General features: G+C 48.3%; 1 protein-coding gene across 4 annotated transcripts in view; it reads left to right on the top strand.

Annotated features, from left to right (window-relative positions):
* SCN8A (sodium voltage-gated channel alpha subunit 8) overlaps window positions 1-26,288 on the top strand; it is a 172,543-nt gene that overhangs the window by 129,185 nt on the left and 17,070 nt on the right. For 2 of the 4 annotated variants that reach the window (XM_030884780.2, XM_004711369.2), the window contains exons 18-24: window positions 533-687; window positions 4,254-4,427; window positions 9,053-9,175; window positions 15,017-15,301; window positions 21,213-21,266; window positions 21,752-21,889; window positions 23,040-23,144. In XM_030884780.2, the coding sequence (XP_030740640.1) occupies window positions 533-687; window positions 4,254-4,427; window positions 9,053-9,175; window positions 15,017-15,301; window positions 21,213-21,266; window positions 21,752-21,889; window positions 23,040-23,144 (1,034 nt within the window). The remainder of the gene's footprint in view (window positions 1-532; window positions 688-4,253; window positions 4,428-9,052; window positions 9,176-15,016; window positions 15,302-21,212; window positions 21,267-21,751; window positions 21,890-23,039; window positions 23,145-26,288) is intronic. The other 2 variants (XM_030884781.2, XM_004711370.2) reach the window with 1 other exon arrangement.

Here is a 26,288-nt window from a genome sequence, read left to right as displayed (position 1 = left end):
CACACACACACACACACACACACAATCTTCTGGAACCCTGGTCTATCATGGCAAAGCCTGCTTCCTGACTCCCCCTTCTCTCTCTCTCTCTCTCACACACACACACACACACTCTCTCTTCAAGATCCCTGGTCTATCATGGCAAAGCCTGCTTCCTGACTCCCCCTTCTCTCTCTCTCTCTCTCACACACACACACACACACTCTCTCTTCTAGATCCCTGGTCTATCATGGCTAAGCCTGCCTCCTGACTCCCTCTTGTCACCACGTGCACACACACACACACACACACACACTGCATCTTTGTAGAAGATCTTCCCAACTCCAGAGGGCCCGGCCCTGTTAAGCCTTGCAGCAGAACCTCAGCCTTGCACCCTCTCTGTGTCCAAATCAGACGTTCTGGTTCAGCCACTATACTCCCAGCTGGCTGTGCGGCGGGGCAGCACCTGGTGGGGCCTGGGAGATGGAAGAGAGGGCAGGTCTGGGCGGGGCACACTCGCCACGGTCTGACCTGCCTCTCCCGCTGGTGCCAGGTTGTGTCCAGCGGTTCAAGTGCTGCCAGGTGAACATTGAGGAAGGGCTAGGCAAGTCCTGGTGGATCCTACGGAAAACCTGCTTCCTCATCGTGGAGCACAATTGGTTTGAGACCTTCATCATCTTCATGATCCTGCTCAGCAGTGGCGCCCTGGTGAGGCCCAGGGGAGAGTACCAGGAGGGATTGGCTGGGAAAGGGATTACAAAAACTCGTGGGGAAAGACTGGATGGAGCCCAAGTTCAGTTTCCCTGAAAACACAGGTTGGCTGTGGGCCCTTGGATAAAGGTCTATTAAAGAGCTTTGAGCTAAGGTTCTGAGTCTTTGGGATTAGACCTCTCATTTGGCCACTTCCTGAGCTTCTTTAGGCTCAGCAGGATCCCTCTCAAGCCTAAGACCCCTTGTCATCAGAATGAGCACACGCATTACCAAGAGTGTCGCCACCACCTGGCTTGACCCAGCCTAAGCAACTCTCTAAACTTGAACTTCCTCCGCTCACGGAGCGCCCCAAACTCTCTTCTGTTGGGTCATATCACCCCACCCACTCTCCCTGCACACACTACTGGATCTGGAGACCCATAGCGTAGGGAATCTTCAGAAATTCAAAATGCCAGGCCTCTGGTCCGAAGGGTACTTTTATCGCCACGAAACACACAGGTTCCCCACCCTAGCAAGGAGCATTATCTTGGCGCTTGCTCGCCGTTTGGGCTGGGTTGTACCTGAGGCGCCCTGGCCCGCGTCTGGTGGGAGGGCGCTCTGTGCTAGTTGAGTAGACTTGAGGGCAGCCAGAACTCGCACTGCAGTCTCCTCGTTTAATTACGGGGAACGTGAAGGGGGCCAACGTCCAGAGCAGCGGTTCTCCACCAGTGGATTGCGACCCCTTTGGAGGTCGAATGACCCTTTCACCAGGGTCGCCCGATTCATAACAGTAGCAGAATTACAGTTACAACGTAGAAACGAAAATAATGTTATGGCTGGGCGGTCACCACCACATGAGGAGGTGTATGAAAGGGCCGCGGCCTGCGGAAGGTGGAGAACCGCTGTGCTAAAGCGTCTGGATAGAAAGAAGGAACAGTCGTGTCACTGGATTCAGAGCTTAACAGAAACCAGAATTGGTGTTGAGGGTCCCAGGGGCGCTCGAGAGGCTGCTTTTCCCGTGGGAGGTGGGAGGAGAGGCCTGCGGAAAGCAGCTGGAATAAAACCGGGTAGTAAGGAGAGCCAAGGACACAGCGGATGGCTTTCCCTGCTGAGGGCCGTGGGAACTCAGGGAAAGGTTTACGCAGGAAGGTGTCAGGATTAAAGTAGGACATGCAAGAGGTAGTTTGGTAGCCCGTGAGCCAAGACCAAGCCACACTGCCCTGCCTGCCCGGTCTTACCTGCAGCAGCAAGTGTCCGCGCTGCATTCACAGCGGGGCTGTGGAGACGCCCCAGGAGAGAGCCTGGTCTCCGCCCACCAGACAAGAGAAGATCAGCCTGAGGCAAGTGATGGTGGGATATTGTTGCCGAAACGGTCCTTCTGATCTAATACACAAATCCCCAAACCACAGAGAACGTGCCTATCCTTTGAGCCGGCTCTTTCTCAGCTCTACGAAGAAGAATCAAACCAAAGCTTTGAACTTTCTTGACGGTTCACCGAGGACCATTTTTGTTACACTACATAGGTGGGAAGTGCTTGGCTCAATGCACGAGGACCCTGCACAATAGTCAATTTGGGTTTAAGAAGACCTAAATGAAGGCCCGTTAACCCATCCAAGAAAAGACCGGAATAAAATGGTGAGAGGTCAGAGGGAAGGCATCAGAGCCTCCAGTGACCTGAAGGTCAGTCTTGAACATCTCACATATCTTGGCTTATAGAATGGATTTTTAAGAAACAGAGTTGGGAAACGATGTGGAAGCTGCTGCTTTTTATTATTATTATTATTGAGCAGAGAGTATTTTAGTGCTAGGACCCTGAAAAGGATTATAGAGCCCCTGACCTCTGCCCTCACTGCCTAGTGAGGAAACGAGTGTCCGATGTTCTTGTGCCTCCATTCTGGAAGGTGAGACCTTAGGCAGCCGAATTCAGTTCTTCCTTCTGGAACTGTGCAGAGCAGGCACTTCCTCTCTCTCGGCAGGCTGCTTTCTTTTACCTCCACCTGGGGGCCGAAGGGCACATCTGAGCACAGTGCCCTTCAGTGTGCCACCCTGCACCTGGGAATGTCCATCCCTCCCTGTCGGGAACTGCCTCACTCAGGAACTCCAGAGAAAGAAAGCAGAGTGCTAAACACTTCCTCACCTGACCACCTCCTGCCCCTGTGAGCCCAAATGTCTGCAGTCAGGGTCTGAGAGGAAGACAGATTTGTGTTGTATGAAGAACATTTAGAGTGTTTGTGAGAAGAAATTATATGTTGTTCTTGGAAATGTAAATTGATGCAGCCACTTTGGGAAAGTTTGGCTCTTCCCCAAACGGTTAAGCATGGCATTGCTATATGATCCAACAATTCCTACTCCTGGGTGTATGCTCATGAGAAATGAAAACATGGACACAGACGTGTGTACAAATGTTCAAAGCAACATTATTCACAAGGGCAGAGATATCACCACCTGATAACAGCTTAACAAAATAGGGTGCAGTACAAGGGGACTTCAAAAGTGCATGGGAAAATGGAATTAAAATCTAATGAATTTTTCCACAAACTCTTGGAACACCCCTTGATTACCCATGCAGTGGCTGCCCAGCCATCAAAAGACATGAAGTGTGGATGCCTGCTGCAACAGGGATGAACTTTGGAAACATCTTGCTGAGTGAAAGAAGGCAGTCACAAAGGACGGAGATATTAAGCCAAGTTGGCTAGAAACACACTCATCTGTGTATAAGAAAGACCTTGATATCCAGAGTTTTATATATCAAGACAGCATCCCAGCCCAGTCTAACTCAAGTCTATAAGCCCAGTACTAGTCCATAAGTCCCTCTCCTGCTTCATACAGCCACAGGCCATGATGCAGCATGCAGGAAGATCACAGGCCAGTGGGTGCAGAGTCCCAAGAATCAAAGTTGGTGGGAACCTGGCAGGGCACCGGCAGCCCTCAGGGTCCGTGGCAGAGTGCCAGCAAACAGGAAGGCAAAGGGGCAGAGGGAGGAGCCCTCCTCCTAAGGCCACTCCCCCGAGGAGGCATGATCAGGCTGTGACCTGATTAGCAGGTTGGATTCCACCCCTACACTTGCATATATCTTCAAATTGACATTTAGTCATCTGACTACCACAACTAGCTATTGTATGATTCCATTTATAAGAAATATCCAAATAAAAGAACCCTGGTGGCGTAGTGGCTTCCAAGTTGGGCCACTGGCCACAAGGAATATCCATGTAGGCAGATCTCTAGAGACCAAACAGAGTCATGCTTGTCTGAGGCTAGGAGAGATGGGGCTGGGGGGACTGGGGAGTGACAGCTATTCTATTTGGGGGTAGGGGAAAATGTTTTTAAATATACAGTAAGTATATTAAATATTTGCTGCAATATCTGAATATATTAAAAGCCACTGACTTGAACTGGGTGAATTATATGATAAATGCCACAGATCTCAGGAAGACTGTTTATAAAAAGATATGTAACGGGGGAGCGCAGGGAAAGAGATGGGCAGCTGGTGCTAGGCCAGCGCCACATAGGAGGCGCTGCCTGAGAAAGTTCAGTGTGACTTGCTTGGGTCTCGGCGCTACAGGCCGCTGCTGCTTCTCTTTCAGGCCTTCGAGGACATCTACATTGAGCAGAGAAAGACCATCCGTACCGTCCTGGAATACGCTGACAAGGTCTTCACCTACATCTTCATCCTGGAGATGTTGCTGAAATGGACAGCCTATGGCTTCGTCAAGTTCTTCACCAATGCCTGGTGCTGGCTGGACTTCCTCATTGTGGCTGTACGTGTCCTGCTTGCTACTTGCCACCCCTTTTAGCTGCGAAACAAACAGGGCTCTTTCTCCCCCCCACCCACCCCTGACTATATTTGCCTGGGAGCCAGGTTAGAGGGTGGGATACAACTGAGGTTTGGGTAAGGGTCCTTTCAGAGTACTCGGGGAAGTAGAGCACTAAGGTTTCTGCATTTGCCCCAAGAGTTAACCAACCAACTCTGTTCTGGTGGGTTTGGCTTAACAGATTCCCAAAGTAAGACCGGAAAGTGGAATTGTTCGGCTCAAAGCACCTTGTTCTAAAGCCAGAAGCCGAAAGTTTCTTGCCCCCAAACCAGCCAGGTGCCCTCTTCCTGCTGCCAGGAGGAGAGAGAGAGGTGATTGGATGGGTCTGTGTGAACTTTCCGGCCACATTCCCACGGACACCACCATCCAACTCAAGTCCTGATACCAGGCTCAGCTGACCAAGTCAGTGAACTGAGGAGAGTTGGGGGGCTTCTCATACCAAAATGCAGTTGAAAAGGCCTGACCCTTGTCCTTTTAAAGTCCCCCTCTTCCTGTCCATCGCGGTCTTCTACAAGGATGAGCAAACTTGAGCGAACCCTTTTCTTCCAGGTCCCAAGACCACCTCTGAGACTCCGTGCCCATGACCCCACGTTGTTTTTCAGGTCGGAAGCTGCGCCGTGTGTAACTGTTTGTCCCGCCAGCTCCTATTCCTGGTTGGCTTTGCTCACAGGGATGACTGGTCTCTCAGTCTGTGTAATAATAACTACAGCTTTTTTCTTTCAGCCACATCAGCATTTTAAAGAAAGGGTAAAAGGGACTTGCAGGACCAGGGCCAATGGAGAATTAACTTCTGCTGCCAGCTGAGCAGTGTCAAGGAAGTGGAGTGTTTGGAAGCTGGGTTGGTACATTCGGACTGTCTTGTAGACTTGGCTATAGTGTTCCTCTGTAATCTAGACAGATCAGATTAGAATGGAAGACAGAATGGAAGTACCCCTTTTTGGAAACAGGAGCCTGGTGCTTTAGAAATGCATTTTTTTCCCAAGACAGTGTTTACCACTTTGACGGTTAACGACTCCTTCCAAGAGCTATCACGGTCCTCCCCTTTGCCTTTCCTGTTTCAGAAAGCAGGTCTTGGGGAAATGCCCAGATGAGGTGGAGAGGTCCTTACAGTGAACCAGGTGTATGGCCCCAGAAGGTACTGACATGAGACCCTAGCCCAAAGTACTCCCTTAGCAATTTGGTGGACAGACCTCTGCCACAGAAGAAAAGCTTAACCTCTCACTCTTAAGGAGTAGGCTTGGGAAAGGGTCCAGAGAACGAGAGTAAGACGAGGCCGGCTCTCTGTAGAATCGTCTTCATTTCAGCCTCACTTCTCAGGACCACGTCTGGTATACCAATCAAGGCCTATACTTTCACCCGGACAGCAGCGGCACTCAGTCTTTGCCATCCATCTGGGTAAAAGTTCAAGTGTCTTTGGTACATGACAACATCCAGCAGATGTGGGTGTCGGGCCTTAAGCTAGCACACCATCTCCGCAAGACCCTCCCTCTTCCATTCCATCCACTGGTGACTTGGTGTCTGAATCTGGAACTCATCATCTTATTGGTTTTCCTGCTGGATTCTCATTCGTCTTGCCCCTTACTAGCTGTTGATGGTACTCCTTCGAGTCTTAGAGATAAAGCAGACAATTTCCCAGGTTAATTCTCAGTATGTGTAAGCCATCTGAGTTCCCAACCAGGGACCACATGGAATTTTGCTCGGGTCCTTGGCTGCAGTGAAAATTTTGGCCCATAAAGGCACTTTGTCATCTTTGCCGCCAGAAAACCCGCCCCCGTCATATCATAAAGTGAACCAGCTTATCAGTTCCAGGAGTGGGAAATCTCAGATACCACTCAGCTCGTCCTGAGTTCAGACTGAGGGAAATAGTTTCTCTCTGAAAATTATCACATCATTTTGAAAACATCAGCTAGTGTCTTTCCATTTACTCCCCACCCCCATTCCTGCAGCCATAGATACCTGAGTCTTTACTTCTCCTTAACTCATTTCATATTGTTCTAGGTCTGATTTCCCCCCTATAAAGCAGTGTCTTAAGCATCCAATGAAAGGTTAACATGGACACTCTGAGGATTATAAAAGAGCCCTGAACTGCTTATCTCTTTCTTACCCATGGAAGGGTCCTACCTTGGGAGATCTTGACCGGGTTGATCAATTGAGCAGAAGGTAACCACTCAGCACACCTTAGAGCCACTGGTCTTAGAGCAGCTTCTGAGATGGCCTGCACATCTCCTCCAGCCTTGTCCCCACTTAGGCCTTTTTGTTGCTAGAGAAACCACCCACCTTGAGGAGTGGAGTCTCCTCGCCTTATGAGCTTTATAACCACTCAGGGTCTACCGGCTTGATGTTTTGCCGCTTTTAACTGGCATAATTCCACAGGACGGCCCTGACTCAGGGGTCTTTTGAACCCAAGTATTTCTTTTTTTTTTCCAAGTATTTCTTTGGGACAGGATAGCTTACCTTCAGATGTACCTGTTCAGGTCTCACTAAGAACCTGGCAGTTTTAGAATATCTCTGGTTAGGAGTTGGCCGCATTTGGCAATAGTAGGCAAAATATACCTCCCTCCCTGTAGCTTCTTGCTGATAATGATGGTGTGGGAGAAAAGGGATATTTTGATGCTACTGTATTCTAGATGAGGTTCTGAAACCCTGTTTCAGGCCAAGATTGAATGCTGGGCCATCTGCCCTTCCAAGGGCAAGAGTCGACCAGAAAGGTAGAATCCAGCTCTGGATTTCCTAGGACTCCAGAGAAGATCCCTGCTCCGATGAGTTCTGAGTACAAGCAGAGGCAAAGGTCCGCACCCCTTTTTCCAGGGGAAGTCCTTGAGCCTGCCCATCCCAGCTCCCGCCAGATCAGGGACCCACCTCTCTGCCCCTGGCCAGTTCTGACACTTACTCATTCACATCTTCACTCAAAGTCGAAGTTTCCTACAGTTGAGAAATGCAAAGACTCAAGAAACTAAAGCCCCATGCGTGCAGTCAAAAGAGCCGCATATGAAACTGAATTGTGGGATATCCCCCCGCCCCCTTCTACATCTGTCTTAAAATAACATCCGTTTGGGCAGCTCAGCTCTGTGACGCCCATGTTCCAGTGGAGGGCCTTAAGAAATAACGGTGCGGACTTCTTAACCTACCCCAGGACTTGTTATGCAATATAGAGAAACACTGTGCTAAGACCGAAAGCCCCAACAATCTAGGACCTGATCCGCTAAAGGTCTCTGCAGGCCTGCTGTCCCCTAAGAAGTTGGCATCCCACAGGTCAGGCCTAAGCAGCCTTAGGAGTAGTTAGCATCTAGGGTTGAGGAACAATCCGGCCACGCCTGGTTACTGCTCCTGTAGCCCAAGGTGGGCTTGCCTCTGAAAGAGCAGGGAGATTTTAGTCTTCAACAGGCACAAGTCTAGACCAGGAGACCTGCGACGCCATCCCACCGTGGCAATGTATTCGATCGACGGTGGTCAGACATTGGCCATCGCCTCGGGGTGTTCTCATGTAACCTGAGTGGGGGAAGAAGGACTACTGCCAAGTCTGGGAGTCGGGTGGATCTTTGACCCTGACTCCCGGCTGCCAGGGTGACCCTGAACGCATCCTTGGGAGTGAATCTCAGTCTCCTCCTCAATGAAATGAAAAAAATCACCCAAGACTCTCGCTGTTATTCTAATGATGAGCGTAATCATTGACTATCGAGAATCAGACACCTGAGACCAGCTCACGTGGATCTGCCCTTCGTGGGGAGGAACAAGGGTGGTGGTGGTGGGTGGCGCCATGGTCCACAGTCATTTCCAACTCACAGCAGCCCTGGGTCCAACCGAAGGAAGGCAGCGCTGCCAGGCCTGGCCCCGACCCGGCCCGCGGTCCCAAGCTCACAGAGGGGTCATGGTTGGAACAAAACTATGGGGAGGGTTCTTTTCGTTAAAAGCAGAAGAGAGAGACTCCTGTGGGTGCACAGTTCTGTCAAGGACGTGCCTTACTGGGCCTTTCCTCCGTGGCAATTGCAAAGACGCCCGCGCTCCTGAGTGAACGGGTTCCGTTTGTGGATCCGATTCTCAAACAAAGGGTCCCTTGCCAACCAGGAATAAGGGCGCTGGCCCCGGTTGGATTGCCAGTGGCGAGTGAGCTGAGGAGGGGGCCGCTTGTATGGAGTGTGTGTATTTATCTGTATTCTTTTCCATAGGTACCATTAAGTTTGTCTGGCTTAATTTAATGGGAACTTCTGGGACCTGCAGAGACTGTAAAGGGCGAGGGTAAGGTTCTTGTCATCTGTTCAGGCTCCTCTCCTTCCACTGGGACTTCCTCACTGCCCCCTCTCCCTTTAACCTCTTCCCTTCTCCAACGTGTGTGTCTGTTCTACTGCCTCTGCTCAACTCTCTCTCCCCTCTGTGGTTTTTCTTCCACCTCTCAACCACCTTGCCTTCCAGGTCATTTGAGTCAAGTTGAAGTAGGCAGCTGGTGTCACCCTCTTCCTCTGCCTGGGGGGAGGGGCCCCGATCTGCCTGGTCCGAGTTAGGGGCCTCGTTCTAACACTCTGGAACCTCTTTTTTTCCTTTGTTGTTTTGTTTTCTCTTCTGTTTCCGTGTAGGTCTCTTTAGTCAGCCTTATAGCTAATGCCCTGGGCTACTCGGAACTAGGTGCCATAAAGTCCCTTAGGACCCTAAGAGCCTTGAGACCCTTAAGAGCCTTATCACGATTTGAAGGGATGAGGGTAAGAACCTAAGAGCAGCGGATCCTTCTGCATGCCAATGGAAGCGTCTCAGCATGCCAGAACTGATCACGTGGCAGAAAGACCATGCCAACACCCACCCACCCTGTGATGCAGCTGCTGATCGGGCACTCCACTCTCGCACCCTACTCCGTGCAGAGGGGGAGTTGCATTAAGCTGCCTCATCACGTTGAGATTGGCCCCACACCCAACCACATGCCATGGCAGAACATGTTCACATTGGCTACTGTCATTTGGCCTGGCTTACCGGTAGCACTTGGGGCGGCTTTCTGGGCTGTTGATACAATAGGGAGAATCACCAGGTGCAAAGAAGGGGAATTGTGACCCACGGGCCCACTGAAAAGCACAGGCTGCAGGCAAGAAGAGTGCTGTGTAGGGGCAGCAGCCAGGTGGGGACTGTGGCCTTGCTGTCACCGAGGAAGCGGCTAAGAAGGGACATGGAGACCGGACAGCAGGCCTGGGATTGGGGATGGAGCAGAATTTGGCACAACCCTGGGAGAAGAAATGCTTTTCTTTCTATTCTGATTCCTCTTATTGCACCTTGTTGTTCTCAGCCCAGTCCCGTAAGGACTGGCAGCCTCTGTCTGATAGCAAAGCTTTCCTCCTCGCCCCCAACCCCTGTGCCCTCGCTGTATGGTCCCTTAGCCTAACACTGTGAGAGCAGCACCACGGACAGTGCTTGATGATGCAACACCTGCTCCTGCTGACATTCCTTGACACATCCTGTTCCTGCCTCAGTGGTACCTCACCTGAACCCAAACGTTACCAGGTGCCATCACCCTTTGGGCTGAGAAACGAGGCTTCCTTTTTTGGTGCCTTTTGCCCGTCTCTTGGTTTAAATAAATTGTGTGTGCACGTGTGGGCCCGTATACAGGCACACACATACGTACACACACACAAATGATTTCCTAAAAATCAAGCTTTTGGTGGTAATAGTTGTCCTCTGGTAGCGAGAGAGGTTCTGTTATACCTAAGGAGACCAAGAAAACTCATTTTAATTCAGATGGTGACTACATGCAGGAGAGCCAACCAGAGGGTTTGTTACTCAACGCACGCCTCTCAGGATGTAGGGATAAAAATTGAACCGTGGGATGAGCCCTCGGGAAGAGAGCCTCCTGAAGAAGCTAGCAACTAGGACGGCGCTGCTCCCTCCACGTCTCATATCTGATCCCTGCCACTAGTGCAGGAAGCCACGCACGTTTAAGTGGCCCTTGGGAGCGGTGTCTTTATTGTTTCCGTCCACATGGACAAATCCATTCTGCAACCAGCTCGCGTGCGGTTCACTCGATGTAAGCTTTGCGCGGCCCACCCAGGACCATCTGTAGGAAGGCCAGTTCCACTTCACTAATAGAACGACCACCGTGGACTCTGGGTCTCCGTCCTGTGGACGGGAGAAGTGGCCGAGCGTGTGCACCAAGACCATCCTTAAGTTGCTAAGTGGAGGGCGGGAAGGAGTGCGCCTGCTGCAGAGTCCGACTGTTGTCATTGAGTTTTCCAGAAAGACTAGTAAGTTTTTAAACAGATGGTACTTAATCGGTGATAGAGTTGACCATCCATTCTGGCTACTGGAACACCAAAGTCAAGATTCCATTAAAAGTCCATGGAAGACCGGGTACCAGAGACCTGTCTGGGCTCAGCAGACTGATCCTCCAGTGCTCCTGAATCTCCTAGTAAGGCCTGAAGAAACCCAAGACAGAAAGGCCCCGCTGACACACTTGCTGCGGACGTTCTCCATCTGCATGCTTCTTACTCTCCGGGCTCAGCCCGGGCCAGTATGCCCATTGAGGAAATCATTGGGATAATCTGAGTACGGAAGTCCTTTCTGGGATAAGCCGCACCTCGCCCTTCCTTTGACGCCTCCTCCTTCCCCCACCTTCACTGTCATCTGTCTTCACCAGCGGAGCCCTGGTGGCAGCGTGGTTAGGCATTGGGCTGCTAACACAAGGTCAGCAGTTCAAAACCGCCAGTGGCTCCGTAGGATAAAGACAGGGCCTTTCTACTCCTGTTAAGAGTTACAGTCATAGCACCTCCAAAGGGCAGTTCTACCCTGTCCTACAGGGTCGCTGTGAGCCGGCATCGACGATGGCAGTGGATGGGGTTTTGGTCATCCAGAGGTCTGGAATAGATGAGCAGAGCCGTTGAGAGCTGTATTTGAGAGTCACTAGAAAGTGAAGTACCGACAATAACATATTTTGCAATGAGATGCTAGGGACAAGAATAAGTTTGAACCCAGAGCTGGAATTGAGAATGTTGTCACCTGGTGAGCGTAGGTCAGGGAGAGCCGGGCGCACTTCTTGGTGGAGGCCAGTGTCCTGCCGTTTCCCAGCCCTTCTGTGAAAAAATACCTACAAGAAGAAATTTAAAAGATTTCACCACGTTTATAGTAAGTTCCCCAATAGTAAGCAGAACTGGTACATACATTTGACTTAAATGTTATTTTTCTTGTGAGGAGGAAGGTGTATGTTTTTCATTCTCTAGTGTGGGTTTTTCTGTATTGCTAGCCTGAGAGAGAAATCTTAAAATAAGAAATCTTTGATAATTGAAGGCCATCAATGCAGTTGGGCCTGTCACTGTGCTGCCCAGTAATCAGTTCAGCCCTTCCCTTGAGAAAGAACATGTGGCCCGAGCCTCTCATCCCTCTAATCGGAGACCAGACACTGAGACACCTCATGCTGTCGGCAAAGGAATACTGACTCGTTCTTTGCCTTTCCCTCCCCCATCAGACTCATTTAACACATGTGCTGTGCTCTTAAATTCTTGAGGATCCATCACAGTAATGCTATGAGACATGCATGCCTGTTTGTTGATTGTCAGTACCCAGTTGTCCAGGAAAGCCTTGTTCCCTCTGCCAGACATGGAAAGCTAAGCGACAGATCTTCTGGTGCCGGGGAGGCACAGTACGGACAGCAGTGCTGGAGGGCGCGTGCCATTGGAATGTTCTCACCAATTAGACGTATAGCACTGGCTGAGTCAAACTTCCGTGTGGGGAAAAAGATAGCTTTGTACAAATAGAAAGCACCTAGCTTTGAGTAATGGTATCAGTATCTACTTCTCAACAAGCGTCATGAGGTTCATCAAAATTAGAATCAATGCGGGAAAAACTGGAGAGTTGTCACGGAACGGAAGAGAAGGCCCGATTTATTGACCATCTCTCCAGGAAAATGTGAATTACCATTTTAATATATCTATAGTACATGAATTTGAAATATAAAGACCAGGTTTCTAATTTCCCTTTGCTTGTGGAGGAGAATCCCACAAAAATCACGAGATAAAGAGTACAGTTGAATGGGAGCTAATATACTGTAGCTTATCAGTTCATTTTCATAATGAGGAGGAATTATTAGTAAACTTTACCCACTCTTTCAGCTGTTTTAGTCAGAAAACTAACTAGGGTAAGATTTTCCCCCCCCTGGTTATGATTTACAGATGAAAGTTCACTGGCTTTTATAAGGTTTTTATGTTACTCAGAGCAAGGCTCAATAAATATCTTTGCATATCAAGGCTTTTGATCAGTGTAAAAGCGCAAAGGTATCACTAAGTCCATTAACTAAATATTCTTCCCTGTTGTCAGCATCGCCCCAGAGAAGACAGGCGAGAGTAGGTCAGCACAGAAGTCCAGGATTATCCTCTGGAAGAGGGAGAGTCCACACTGAGATGCACAGTCGGGGCCTACTGTCTATGGCAAGGTTGCCAGGGTCCGAGCAGTGGTTCTCAATCTCCCTCATGCCGCGACCCTTTAATACAGTTCCTCATGTTGTGATGACGCCCCCCACCGAACATAAAATTATTTTCGTTGCTACCTCATAACTGTAATTTTGCTACTGTTATGAATCGGGTGACCCCTGTGAAAGGGTCGTTCGACCCCCAAAGGGGTCGCAAAAGCTCCACAGGTTGAGAACCGCTGGTCTAATAGAAGGGTGTGATCTCTCCCTCGCTCCGCAGCAAGATGCCGTCCCATTAACTTGAGCCTTTGAACCTTTGCATTGTCTCTTCTCCGATTTGGGGAACGCTTATCCCATTGGTAGACCACCCTCCCTTCTCCCGTTCTTTTTGCACACTCCGTTCTTCTTGGTGTTGCCACCAAAGAGTGGACAAACTACAGGAGGCGGAAGTAAGACCTAAATTGATCGGCTCGCCTAGCGAATCTGGTCGTGAACCAATAAATATAGCTGTCATTGTCCAGAACCTCCTGGAGGATTTTTCCAGACTCCAGATGTTCTGATTTTCCTTGCATTGGCCGTTGAAATAGAGCCATTTTCTCCTAATGACAGAGCTGTTAGATCCAGAGATTTCTTGGTCTAAGTATTGAGAAATAACTGCCTCTCAATCTAAAGGCTTTCACATATGAATTGGAGAAACACAAAAATCAATATTTACATCTAAAAGGAAGAGCAAATTCTCAGCAGAATATCATTGCCTCACCATCCTTTGCTTTTTCTTTTTAAATAGGGCAGAGCAGATCGCTCGTCTCAGCCATGTGTTCTGATGAGTGACATTGCAATCAGAGGCACAATCAGAAGATTAAAAAAACATGGAAACCTGAGTAGGGCCCGGAATAGACCCTGTAAGGACTGCTTTAGGAGAAGGCCAACTTCCTTTTTGCCCGGTGCCTTTATTCTTACTCCAGAGCCTTCCGCAGACACTTGAGAAGAGAGGCAATGTTCTTCCCAGGCTAGGGTACCCTTTGTGTGCCTTGGCCCTCCTGCTGAGGGCAGCAGCAAGAGAGAATGGATCAGAAAGGAGGATCTTCACTTTCGGCTTTGTTTTCTCCCCCCACCACCTGCAGTGTGAGTTTTGTAAGCACTTTAAACTCAGCTAGTTGAAAGCTACCACAGTGGAAGTGTTGGCCAGCTGTGCTCACCTGTAGTGTGGAGCAAAACCAAAGTTAACCGAGAAAACTTAGATTTCGAAGAGATTTTTTTCCTTTGAGCTTACTACTCAGTGGTTTTTGATCGTCAGCCAGTTCTTGGGTTCCAAACGCATTGATCTTAGCCATTCCAAATTCTCCCCCCAAACTTACTCCTATTTCAAAGACATTGTGAAGAATCAAGTCAAGCCCTGGACTGAGCGGACATGTCCGCATGAGCCACCCTCAATGCCTAGTTGCTGGTCTGCCAGCAGGGGGCGACTCACAGGCCTAGCGCATACAAAACCAGGGACCAGGTGGGGGCGGGGGGAGGTGGGAGGCAGAAGAAGCAGCTACCTCCGTGAAAAGGCACATCTGTTCAGATTTTTATTTTATACTGTTTGGTAGAGGGAATATAGCTTTTCCTTTCTTTTTTTTTCTTGAGCCTGCAAATTATGCATGCTCAGCTACTGCCTGAAATAAAATAACTGGCCTTGCATAGTCATAAAGCGGATTTTATATACTGGTGAGTGATTTCACTGCTAACCCCAAAGGGTAGTTCTCTGTGGATTTGAACAACCACACCTTGTTTTGCAGAGGGGGAATGTCTGTTGAAATTACTCGGATTTTCCCATGGGACCAGATTGTAGGAGTCCAGGGACAGGGAGACTGGGCTAAGAAAGATTTTTTTCTGCCCCAGCTTGCTTCCTAGAGTGAAGACCTAGGTCTACAGGGGCAGAGGAATTGGTATTACCGGAAATAAAAATGTGATTTGTTAAAATCACCCCCAAAACATAGTGCATCCACTAAACATCTCAGCCCTCCCTGTGGATCTGCCCAGTTACTCCGATTCCTAAGATGGGTAAGGGGTCATACTCAGAGCAAGCCACACAGTGTCATTCCCCTCCTGGAAATCAAAAGGCTGTGCCTGCCCCCACTTCCTCTCAACACTCAGCAACCTCCCCCTTCCAATGCAGGTGGTGGTGAATGCCTTGGTGGGTGCCATCCCCTCCATCATGAATGTGCTGCTGGTGTGTCTCATCTTCTGGCTGATTTTCAGCATCATGGGAGTTAACCTGTTCGCGGGAAAGTACCACTACTGCTTCAATGAGACCTCTGAGAGTCGGTTTGAAATTGAAATCGTCAACAATCTCACTGAGTGTGAAAGGCTCATGGAGGGGAACAACACAGAAATCCGATGGAAGAACGTGAAGATCAACTTTGACAATGTTGGGGCAGGTTATCTGGCCCTCCTGCAGGTGGTGAGTATGGTGGTTTTTCAGCCCTCAGAGCTCAGACAACTGACAAAAGCCATTCCCACTTAGCTCCTTCTCAACCTTACTGGAGGACTAAGTTATTCTGATTGGGTTAGACTCAAGACAGCAATGTCATTTCCCGAGCCAAGTCCAGGGCAACATCTTTCCTGACTACTTGAGACGTCTGCAAGCTCTCAGTAAAGGGAGACTTGTTGAGAATCTACACAGCAAAACGCATACCCATTCAACAGTTTCCATGGGCACAAGTCCATGGCACTGGCGACATTCCTCAAGTGCAGCCGTTCTCACCACCTCTCTCTGAAGGATTCCTCCCCCTTTAGTGTAACTCACTGCTCCCTAAGGTTTCCATCTAATCATTCAGGTTGATCCTTTCCCACTGAGGGCCTATAGATAGTTCTAAAAACAGCAGGGAGCCTTTCATCGTGTTCCGAATCAGAGCCTTGTCAGCAACAAATAAAGATCTCTGTCGTGGAATAAAGGATCCCAGGTAGTCTAGTGGTTAAATCTTGGCCTGTCATCCACATGGTTAACGGTTCAAAACTACCAGACCAGGGCTTTCTACTCCTGTAAAGTCTCAGAAACCCACAGGGAGTCGCTCTGAATCGGCATCGACTCCATGGCATGAGTGTGGTTTTGGGTTTGTAGCATTAGAAAACTCGCAGAGAGAACACCTCTCCCTAGGTCAAAGCATTTGGTTAAAGTGAATGAAGAAAAGCTGTGCATAGAGACAATAAAAGTGATGGCCGTGTTGATGAGAGCAAAGCAGTTGTACATCTGAGCTGTGCTGGAGCTGGCGATAGGAAGAAGCACGTGGCAGTTTACTTGTGGAAAATGCGGTCACTGCAAACCTCATGAGTAGCCGCAGATCCTGGTCTGAGATCATAGTGGAAGATGAAAGCCTCAGGTTGCAAAGCAGTCAAAACACAATTGAGGAAGAGCTGCCCCTTCAAAGTAGAGTTGACCTTAAGGATGTGCGTGGAGCAAAGCTTCTGGAACCTTCATTTGCTGATGTGGTGTGACTCAATGAGAAGAAGCCATTGTAAAATCCATTCCTAAAGAGGACGTGAACGTACAGAGGTAGAACTGAGGGAAATTGGAAGCTGTCAACAATGGTGAGCCGAATTGGGCTGGTTATTTTGGATCAGACACTCACATAGTCTGCCAAGCCAGAAATGACAAAGAATAAAGGCATCACATGCATCGTCAAAAAAGAAATATTTCAAGATCTGTCTGAGGTTCAGCTCTTGCACTTGCAAGGAAGAAGACCAGTTAATACAACTATTACTCAAAGTTACACACCAATCACAAATGCCAAAGAGGAAGAAATGGAAGGTTTTCATCAATGACTGGAAGTCTGAAATCGGTCAAACATACAGTTGGTCCGAGAGAACTTGGTAATTACTGATGATTGGGATGGAAAAACTGGGAACAAAGAAGAAGGCTCAGTGCTTAGAAAATAGCGCCTCGGTGATAGAAACTGTTCCAGAGATTGCGGGAAAGAATTTTGCAAGACCGGCAACTTAATTCATTGCAAATACCGTATTTCAACAACATAAGCAGCAGCTATATACATGGATCTTACCAGATGGCACACACAGAAATCAAATCAATGACATCTGTTAAAAAAAAAGACTATGGAGACGTGTATCAGTCGGAACAAGGCCAGAGACCAACTACAGAACAAACGATCAATTATTCCTGTGCAAGTTGAAGCTGAAATGAGAAAAGTACATCCCCTCACAGAAGGGTCTCGGGGTGGAGACGAGCCAGTCAGGATGCGATGTAGCAATGATGAAACATACAACTTTCCTCTAGTTCTAAATGCTTCCTCCTCCCCCACGATCACGATCCCAATTCTACCTCACAAATCTGGCTAGACCAGAGGATGTACACTGGTACAGATGGGAACTGGAAGAACAGGGAATCCAGGACAGATGATCCCTTCAGGACCAGTGGTGAGAGTGGCGAAACTGGGAGAGGAGAGGGAGGGTGGGTTGGAAAGGGGGAACCGATTACAAGGATCTACATGTGACCTCCTCCCTGGGGGATGGACAACAGAAAAGAGTAGGTGAGGGGAGACGTCGGACAGGGCAGGATATGACAAAATAATAATTTATAAATTATCAAGGGTTCATGAAGGGGGAAGCGGGGAGGGAGGGATAAAAATGAAGAGCTGATGCCAGGGGCTTAAGTGGAGAGCAAATGTTTTGAGAATGATGAGGGCAATGAATGTACAAATATGCTTCACACAATTGATGTGTAATAAGAGTTGTATGAGCCCGTAATAAAACAATTTAAAAGAAACCAGAGAAAATTAAAACCAGTCTGCAAGAGCCAAAGTACAACCTTCAATATATCCCGCCTAAAGTCAGAGACCATCGCAAGAGCAGATCTGCCACACCGAACACTAATGGCAAGACTAGACACCAAAGACAAGAAAGAAGAGACCAAAATGGATATCAGAAGAGAGCTTGAAACTTGTTCTAGAACATAGAGTAGCTAACGTGAATGGAAGAAATGATGGAGTAGAAAAGAACAGAAGATTTCAAAGGGCAGCTTTAGAGGACAAACTACTGTAGTGTGTTGTGCACAGACCTGGAGTGAGAACGGCAGAAGGGAAGAATAAACTTGATATTCCTCAAGCTGAAAGAAAAGGAAAACACCCAAGCTTCAAGTTGCAATATTGAAGGATTCTATGGGCCAAATATTAAACTACACAGAAAGCATTGAGACACAACAGAAGTATCCACAGAACCACAGTGCTAAAAATGGCTAAAAATGACCTATGTTGAGCCATTTCAGAGGGTAGCGTAAAAGCACAAACCGATAGTACTACAGGAAGATGCCCAAGCTACACGGAAGGCATTTATGAAAAACAAGTCTCCAGGAATGGACAGATTACCAGTTGAGATGTTTCAACAAATGGCAGGCAATGCTAAGAGTGCTCATTCATTTTTGTCAAGAAATTACAGTTTTCATGGCCAACTGACTGGAAGAGCTTTATATGTGTTCTCATTCCCCCCCGCCAAAAAAGGTGATCTAACGCAATATGGAAATTATTGAACAATATCAGTGTCAGACACAAGCAAACGTTTGCCAATGATAACTCAAAAATGGTTGCAGCAGTTAATGAACAGGGGACTTCCAGAAATTCAAGCTAGATGTGGAAGACGACATGGGATGAAGGAGGATATCATTGTTGTTAAGATCTTACATGAAGGCAGAGAATACCAGAAAAATATTTATCTGTGTTCTATTGACTATGCAAAGACGTTCGACTGTGTAGGTCATACTGCATTCTAGATAACATTGAAGAGTGGGAATTCCAAAACATTGTGTTCATGCAGAGCCTGTGCATAGACCAAGAGGCAGTCATTTGACCAGAACAGGGGTGTGCTCTATGTCTTGAAATCAGGAAAGGTATGTGATCACCACACTTGGTCTGTACACGGAGAAAATCATTCAAAGAGCTGGACTGGAGAGGAAGAATGAGGCATCACAATGGAGAAGACTTCTCAACAGCCTGTGATATGCAAATGGCACACCCTCGCTGGCTGAAAACTGAAGAGCACAAATTGGTGAAGATCAAAGACGACAGCTTTTAGCATGAATTATACCTCAGCGTGAAGTAAACAACCCTCATTAACATAAGCTGCGTAGTGGTTCCCCGAAAAGATTGAAGTTGTCAAGAATCAATGCTCATGGAAGCAGCAGTGCAGCAATCAAACACGTTGCACTGTGCGTACCTGCTACAAAAGCCTTGAACGTGTTCAGAGGTGTCACTTTGAGGACCGTCACAGGCGTATGCATGTGAAACAAAAGCTGGAAAGTGAGTAAGAAAGACCAAAGAGGAGTTGACACCATTGGATTGTGGTGTCAGGGAAGACTACTCAGTAAGCCATGGGCGGCCAGAGGAACTAATAAATCTGCTTTGGGAGCAATTCAGCCTGACTGCTCCTTGGAAGCAACGATGGTGAGACTTGGTCTCACAGACTTTGAACATGTTATCACGAGGGATTAGTCCTTGGAGAAGGGGATGGTGCTTGGGAAAGTGGAGGGACAGTGAGAAAGAAGATGACCTTCAATGAGAGGGATCGACTCCGTAGCTGCAACAGCGGACTCAAACACAGGACGATGTTGAGGACGGTGCAGGACTGGGCAGTGTTTCATTCTGTTGGACACGGGCCGACTGTCAGCCACTACCAACTTGACACCGCCTCACTACAACCACAAAGTTAATTAAAGAGAAGGATTTAGCAGTGTTAGGGTGCCACCGGATGAAGATCCCAAATTAATGTGTCAAGTAAGACATGATTCAGTTGCATAGGTAGGTAATTATCTTTTGCCTGACTTCTTTCTGGCATACATAGTTTTTCTTGACATCATATATCATATAAGACTGTTTGATGCAATGCAAGCTCATAGGCTTTGGAATCGGATAGATGTAAGATTGAGCCAAATTCCAGTATTCATTAGCTGTGTAACTTTGGACAGATTACTCATACTTCTATTAAATGTTGATAATAGAACTTCCACTGCACAGTATCTTGAGAGAATTCATCTTTTTATTAAAAGTTCTTGGTACAATACCTAGCTCATAACCAGAGCCGTTGTCATCAGGTTGGTCCTGGCTCATGGCCGCCCCGGTGTGTGTTAGAATAGAATGTGCTCGGATTCTGGATTTTCGGAAGGTGATTACCAGACTCCCTTTCAGACTTTGAACCTCCACCCACTCAGCTCCACACCTGGAGCCTAGCATATCAATACCCTATCAATGGTGGCAATGTTGGGTAAGTGTCAGACTACCAACGCAAAGGTCAGCAGTTCAAACCCACCATAAAGATTTACAGCCTGGAAAACCCTAAATATGGCCCCTATGAGTTGGAACCAACTTGATGGCAATGTGGTTTTGGTTATTATTTGTCTTTATCCTACAGGTGTTAGGAGAATTCAGTCAAAGTTACAGGTGAGGCGTTCAGCCTAACCTCACACTTGCTTAGCATTCACTCTTGGTACTAGAAGTCCAAGTTAATGGAGTGGTCAGTGGGCTAGCTCACCCCACAGGTCTGTGTTGTTCCCAACCCAGTACAAGAAATTGGACTCACAAATTGAATGTGAACCAGAATAGCTCCAATGCATACCCAGCCAGTCAAATGCAGTCAGAGTCCCCATCAAGTGCCAGGCATGATCGTAGCGTTGCTAAGGGCACCGGATGAATAATGAACTGTCTGTGCCCTCAACAAGCTTAGAATCTGGTTGAATGCATAAAATTTAAGTAAAACAGAATATTCTATTGCTTATGCATATTTGTGTTCAAAACTAAGGTATTCTAGACTGAAGGAATATAGATTCACAAGGGCCTGTCAAGAAGGAAGTCAGTGTTGCCACCACCATAGACCGTGTATGAGTAGATAGTAGTAGGGAAATTTTCTGATCTTGTTTTTTTCTGTTTGATTAGTGTACTGTGGCATACTTAGGCCCCCCACCCCCACCCCCCAAGCTCTTACTTAACACTTTTTTTTTTAATCACCCTTCAATGGAGGCCTGCATTCTAAGCACCCTTGGTAGATTCCTATCCTTCACTCATAATAGACATGCGTTTTCCTAGCTCTAGGCAACCTTATTAAGGCCATTGTTAAGGCCTTTTGTAAACTGTTGCTCCAGTTACTGAGTTGTCAACATGTTTCTTTGCCAGATTTTGGAGTTATTCTTAGGGACGTAGACAATGCCCCCTTAGGAACCTGTATTAGCAAATTGAAGAGTTGATATCCAAGTTTGAAGCTATACACACTCCCTGCCCCTGTGTTTCCACTGATCCAAAGCCTGGCCTTCTGGAACCCTGCCTAGATCCCATCCGCCTAACAGGCACAGTCTAATGATGCACTCTGTTTGCCAGGCAACCTTCAAAGGCTGGATGGACATCATGTATGCCGCGGTTGATTCTCGAAAGGTAAGGATGTGCAGGGAGAAACCACCCTTAGCAGGTCCAGAACCAAGTAACGTGGTGAATTTCACCCAGCAAGAGGGAGGGAGGAATGGAGAAGTTGTCGTTTCTGATTGGAACTCTGTTGCTTCCTTTATTGATTTCAGATGATTTTCCTCCTCCCAGCAAGTCATCATTCTAATCATCATTGGCTCTAGATGATTAGACTGTTGATTGCCCCTGGTCCCAGGGCAGCCATCTACTCTTTAGTCCTGTTGTGAAATAAAAATGGAGTTCCTCGCAGATAGCCCTCCCCTTCCCCCTTACCTTATGATTTGCATATTTCCCACCGAAGATGGTGTCCCCCGCTTCAGGGCAGGAAGACCACCAGAGAGTATCTCAGGCTCCCTTAGCCAGTGGTCAGTGTTGGCTGTTGGGCTTTGGCATGTGGGAGTGACCCAGACGATCCCCAAGCTGGGAGGTGACTCTCCTTTCTCTCCTGCCTTGGACAGGTTGACGAGCAGCCTAAGTATGAGGACAACATCTACATGTACATCTACTTTGTCATCTTCATTATCTTCGGCTCCTTCTTCACGCTGAACCTGTTCATTGGTGTCATCATTGATAACTTCAATCAACAAAAGAAAAAGATAGGTCTCCTCCCCTCAGTGCCGGTGGTCGGAGGCCAACCCAAATGAAAGACCCTTCCGTCCCTACCAAGAGAGAGAGAGAGAGAGAGAAGGCGCCTCTCTATCTCTGAGACCCATGTTGTCACCTCGCTGTGGCGTGAGCTATACCATGCATTAGCCCCAGCCCCTCTTTCTGTAGGGGATGGTATCTTACAGCATGCTATTTGTTACCTGTCCTCCCGAGGCCGTTACTGGTTTGAGCGTCCCACCTGAAGGAGGTTGGGCCAGAGGGTCCCTCTAGTGTCAGGTGCAAAGAAGGAAGCGGAAGGTTAATGACAGGAGTGAGCGGCAGAAAGGGTCTAAACAGACTGCCTGTGTGCAACCCTGGGCATCACTGTCAAATTGGGACTTTCCAGGTCAGCTTGGAAAGCTCATTTTCCGGATGATGAGCACTTTTCCACAGTAATCAAACTGCAAAGATGACGCTTGTCATTCGTTTCCATGTCTGTCCCAACAAATTGCTTTCTGGGACCACTGTTTCTTGATTTTTTTAAATATCCTCTGAGATAAATGGACCGTTAGATAGGACATAAAAGATTGTTAATGTTTCTGGAATTTCATCAGGCAGACAGACCCCAAAAATGTTTGTGTGTGTGAAATGGGACTGTTGCTCAAGTTCACCCATCCCTGACCAAAACCAGTGATCACACTCCTCACCGTTGAGTCGAGGCCAGGGCATCATAGGAACACGATAGGACAAAGGCAAACAGCCCCAAATAGCCCCTTGGGTTGTAGAGCTTTCCAGAAGCAGACCCCACGGCTTTCTACTATGGAGTGGCTGGTAGATTGAAACCACCAACCTGCTGGTCAGCAGCCAAGCACTTACCGGCTGTGCTGAACAGAAGTCCTTGCCCTTCCCTGGGGGCTCTGTAATTGGGTGGTCCACCTTCTTTCCACCGAGAAAAGGCCCGTCTCAGAAATCCCAACCTGAGGACACAGCCAGGGTTGGCCTTGAATTAGAATAGACGCCCCAGGTCTACCTCACTTTGGGACAACACCAGTGGGTGGAAGTGACCTGTGAGAGGGGAAAGGAGAGCGCTCCCTCGGGTCTCAGGGCGGACCCTGACGTGAGAGCCCGTTGTGATTCCCCGTTCTCCTTTCTCTCCTTTACTTTGGAGGTCAAGACATCTTCATGACCGAAGAACAGAAGAAGTACTACAACGCCATGAAAAAGCTGGGCTCCAAGAAACCTCAGAAACCCATTCCCCGCCCCCTGGTGCGTGTGCTGTGCAGCCTGAGGGCATAGCGAGAACTCAGATTGGGGTGGGGGCTACTGAAAGAGAAGGACAAGGGGCTGGTTTGTCTAGGGCCCGCCAACCCTCTTCCAGCCGCCCCATCCGAAATAGCTGAGTCAGGTGGCAGAAGAGAGGGAGGACTTTGTCGTTAGCCCTAGACCTTTCCCGTGAGCCGTCCTTGGGGAGCAGCTGAGAATTGGCATATGACTCACATTGACTCTGGCCCTGGTCGAGAGATGTTTCCAGAGTAGACACAGGGAGGGGTGTAAGAGTTAAGGACAAGAGAGGTAGCGCCTATTAAATACATAGTCCTGCAACGACGGCGATCTGTGAGAAGAAGGACAGACGGCTAGACATGCCGACTGAGTATGGGAGGGAGAGTGGAGGGTACCCACAAATACATGTAGACTGAGTGGGTGGGGAGGGGACCAGGAGTGTACAGGCTTCACAGGTTATTTGTGCATGACTACTTACCTCTGCTGCAGCTTACATCCCTGCATGTGGTGGAGCACACGGGCAGTTTTTAAAACTTCTTGGATGTGCCAAACACCTTGAGGGAATGAGCCTCTGGGCCTGGGGGCTCAGGACCATGGATGGTCTCAAGAGACCCCGAAGTCTGTAAGCATAGCGTAGTCTACAAAGACAATGTGCTACCTCCTGCAGTGAGTAGCAACAGGACGGTGGGGCGTCTTAAAAGTTTGTGATCACCCAGCCAAGGTGCAACTATTGGTCTCTCCTTGTCTGGAGGAAGGAAGTGCAGTGAAAACCAAATCCACGTGGAAACAATTCGGCCAATGAACTAGACCACGCAAGCATCGGTCTCTGGCCCTGCAAGCCGAAGACCTGAATGGCACCCAGCTGCTCTGAAAGGCAACACGTCAGGTCTTGGGTAGAGTGGGAGGACAGCGTGGACCAGAACTCGAATGCGTGAACGAGACCAGACCCACTGCTCAGCTAGAAACTAGTGGGAGCCTGAGACTAGGACTCTTGGTCACCCTCCGCTGCAGAACTGAACTCGCCCTTCTGGGTCAGTTTCCAACCAGGCAATAGGCAGGTCTACAGAGGGAACAGTAACACTATTTTGGTGTGAGCATCTTAGAATAATTGGCCGTTTGGGACGAAGGTGGGGGGGTCGGGGTATCAAGAAAGAAGGGAGAATGACAATCTCTCAGAGGCACCAGGGTCCTGGGCAAGGTAAGAGGGGGTGGGGGGGTGGGGGGGGCCAGCATTGACACAGGGACAGAGTTCCGCAGGGTTAGGAAAGAAAGAGGGAAGCAGAAACCAAAAGGGGGTCATGAGATAGGTGATGTTAAATTGAGGGATTTACAATGATAAGCTGAAACAATGTGTTTGAGTCACTGAATGCATTGCATACTGTTGATCTGCTCTGTAAACCTTCGCCCAGCTCAACCACACAAGGTTAAAAAATGTATGTCAAAAATGCACACAATCCAAACTCACTCCCTTCTAGTCGATTCTGACTCACAGGATCCTTTAGGGTAGTCTAGAATAGACCCCTGGGTCTACCCTGAAGCTGTGCATCTGTAGGGAACAGAAAGCCTCGTCTTCCTCCAGTGGGTTCACAGTGCTAATGCCCCAGTGCATCCCACACCACGCCACCAGGCTCCCCGGGCATTTTGTTTAATTAACAAAGGGAAGTGAGAACTTGCTGGTTTCTCTCGTACGTGCATGAGATAGGATTCAGTCCTCTCATCTTCTCCAGCCAACAGGCACGTCTTTACGGAGGGGCCAGGAACGTACCAATGTCTCTGGCTGCCTGTGGAGAGGAAGGGAGACACGGCAGAGTCTGGCCCCAGTGGGCCTCTCAGACTGCCTCCAGTGGAACAGCGCTGGCCGCCTTGCCCTGTTCTTGGGGGTTGGATCCCTTTGTTCCGACGAGGAGGGCTGTGCTCCTGAATTTCTCCATCTGGCTGGGTGGAAGTCTTCGCTAACTCATCCTGCACCCCACTTAGTTCACGCCCACCTGCCCAACTTCTGAGGAATAGAAACCCCTAGAGCTCTGAACCCCGCTGACAGCCTGAGTTAAAATAACCTTGAAAACAAGCCTACATGCTTTATTTCTAAAGTGAGGGAATCTTATAGAAAAAAGACTGTTTGCTTTATGGTAGAAATTTCAATTTTGTGACAATTACTTGAGACTAAGTGGAATCGAAGAGAATATTTATAAATTTCTGTTTAGTGTTTTGCCGGTAAGAACCTAAAAGAGAAAAGTTTTACTGAGACAAGAAACACGAGTAAAGACAAATCAAGAGCATTTTTGAAAGTGCGAGAAGGTCAATGTAGCTTTGTGGGCCACATGGAACCTCTGCTAGGATCCATTTGTTTCTTTTACTTATATATTCTTTTTCAGCAAATAGTCATAGATGTCCTGTTCTGTATCAGGTACTAGGCATAAAGTGATGAGTAAAATGTATGTGCTTCTGTGGTGCACGGGAGAGCCCTAGAGATCCTCTCGGGTGAGTGAAGCATTGAACTGCTAATGGAAAAGCTGCTGGGTCAGTCCTAGCTCCTGCCGCATGGAAGAAGGATGCGTCTGTCTGTTCCCCCAAATATTGAGAGCCTCAGGAGCCCAATGAAGGGCTGCTAGGAGTCACAATTGACTCACTGGGAGTGAGTTTGGCTGTTGTTATTGTGTAGTGTACAGTGCAGAGAGGGAGGCGGATCATAAATAAGCGAATAGCTATTGTCAGATGAGAAATATTGTGGGGAACAAAGCTAATGGGAGGCCCCTAACCGAATAGGGAAATGAGTAGATTCCATGGAACAGTCAGGAAAAACCTCCCTAAGGAGTGCCTGTTTGAGAAGATGAGAATGAGCAAAGAGCTGGGGAAAGAGGTCTGACAAAGCCAGCCTGACTCCTCAGGCAGGGAGGTTGGTGCGGCCAGGTGCTGAGCGAGAGGCAGAGACAGGAGTTGAGCAGAATGAAGGGTGTTTATAATATTTTTTTAATAAATCATTTTATTGGGGGTTCTTACAGCTCTTTAAGCAATCCATACATCTATGTGTCAAGCACATTTGTACATACGTTGCCACCATCGTTTCCAAAATATTTTCTTTCTACTTGATGCCTTGGTATCAGCTCTTTTTCCCCCTCCCTCCCCCAC

This window comes from Echinops telfairi, unplaced genomic scaffold (genome assembly GCF_000313985.2).
Source record: "Echinops telfairi isolate 266 unplaced genomic scaffold, ASM31398v2 ScPeMD7_12;HRSCAF=54, whole genome shotgun sequence".
NCBI classification, from domain to species: Eukaryota; Metazoa; Chordata; class Mammalia; order Afrosoricida; family Tenrecidae; genus Echinops; species Echinops telfairi.
The sequence above is the reverse complement of the archived record's forward strand: the minus strand, read 5'-3'. Positions and strand labels throughout refer to the sequence as shown.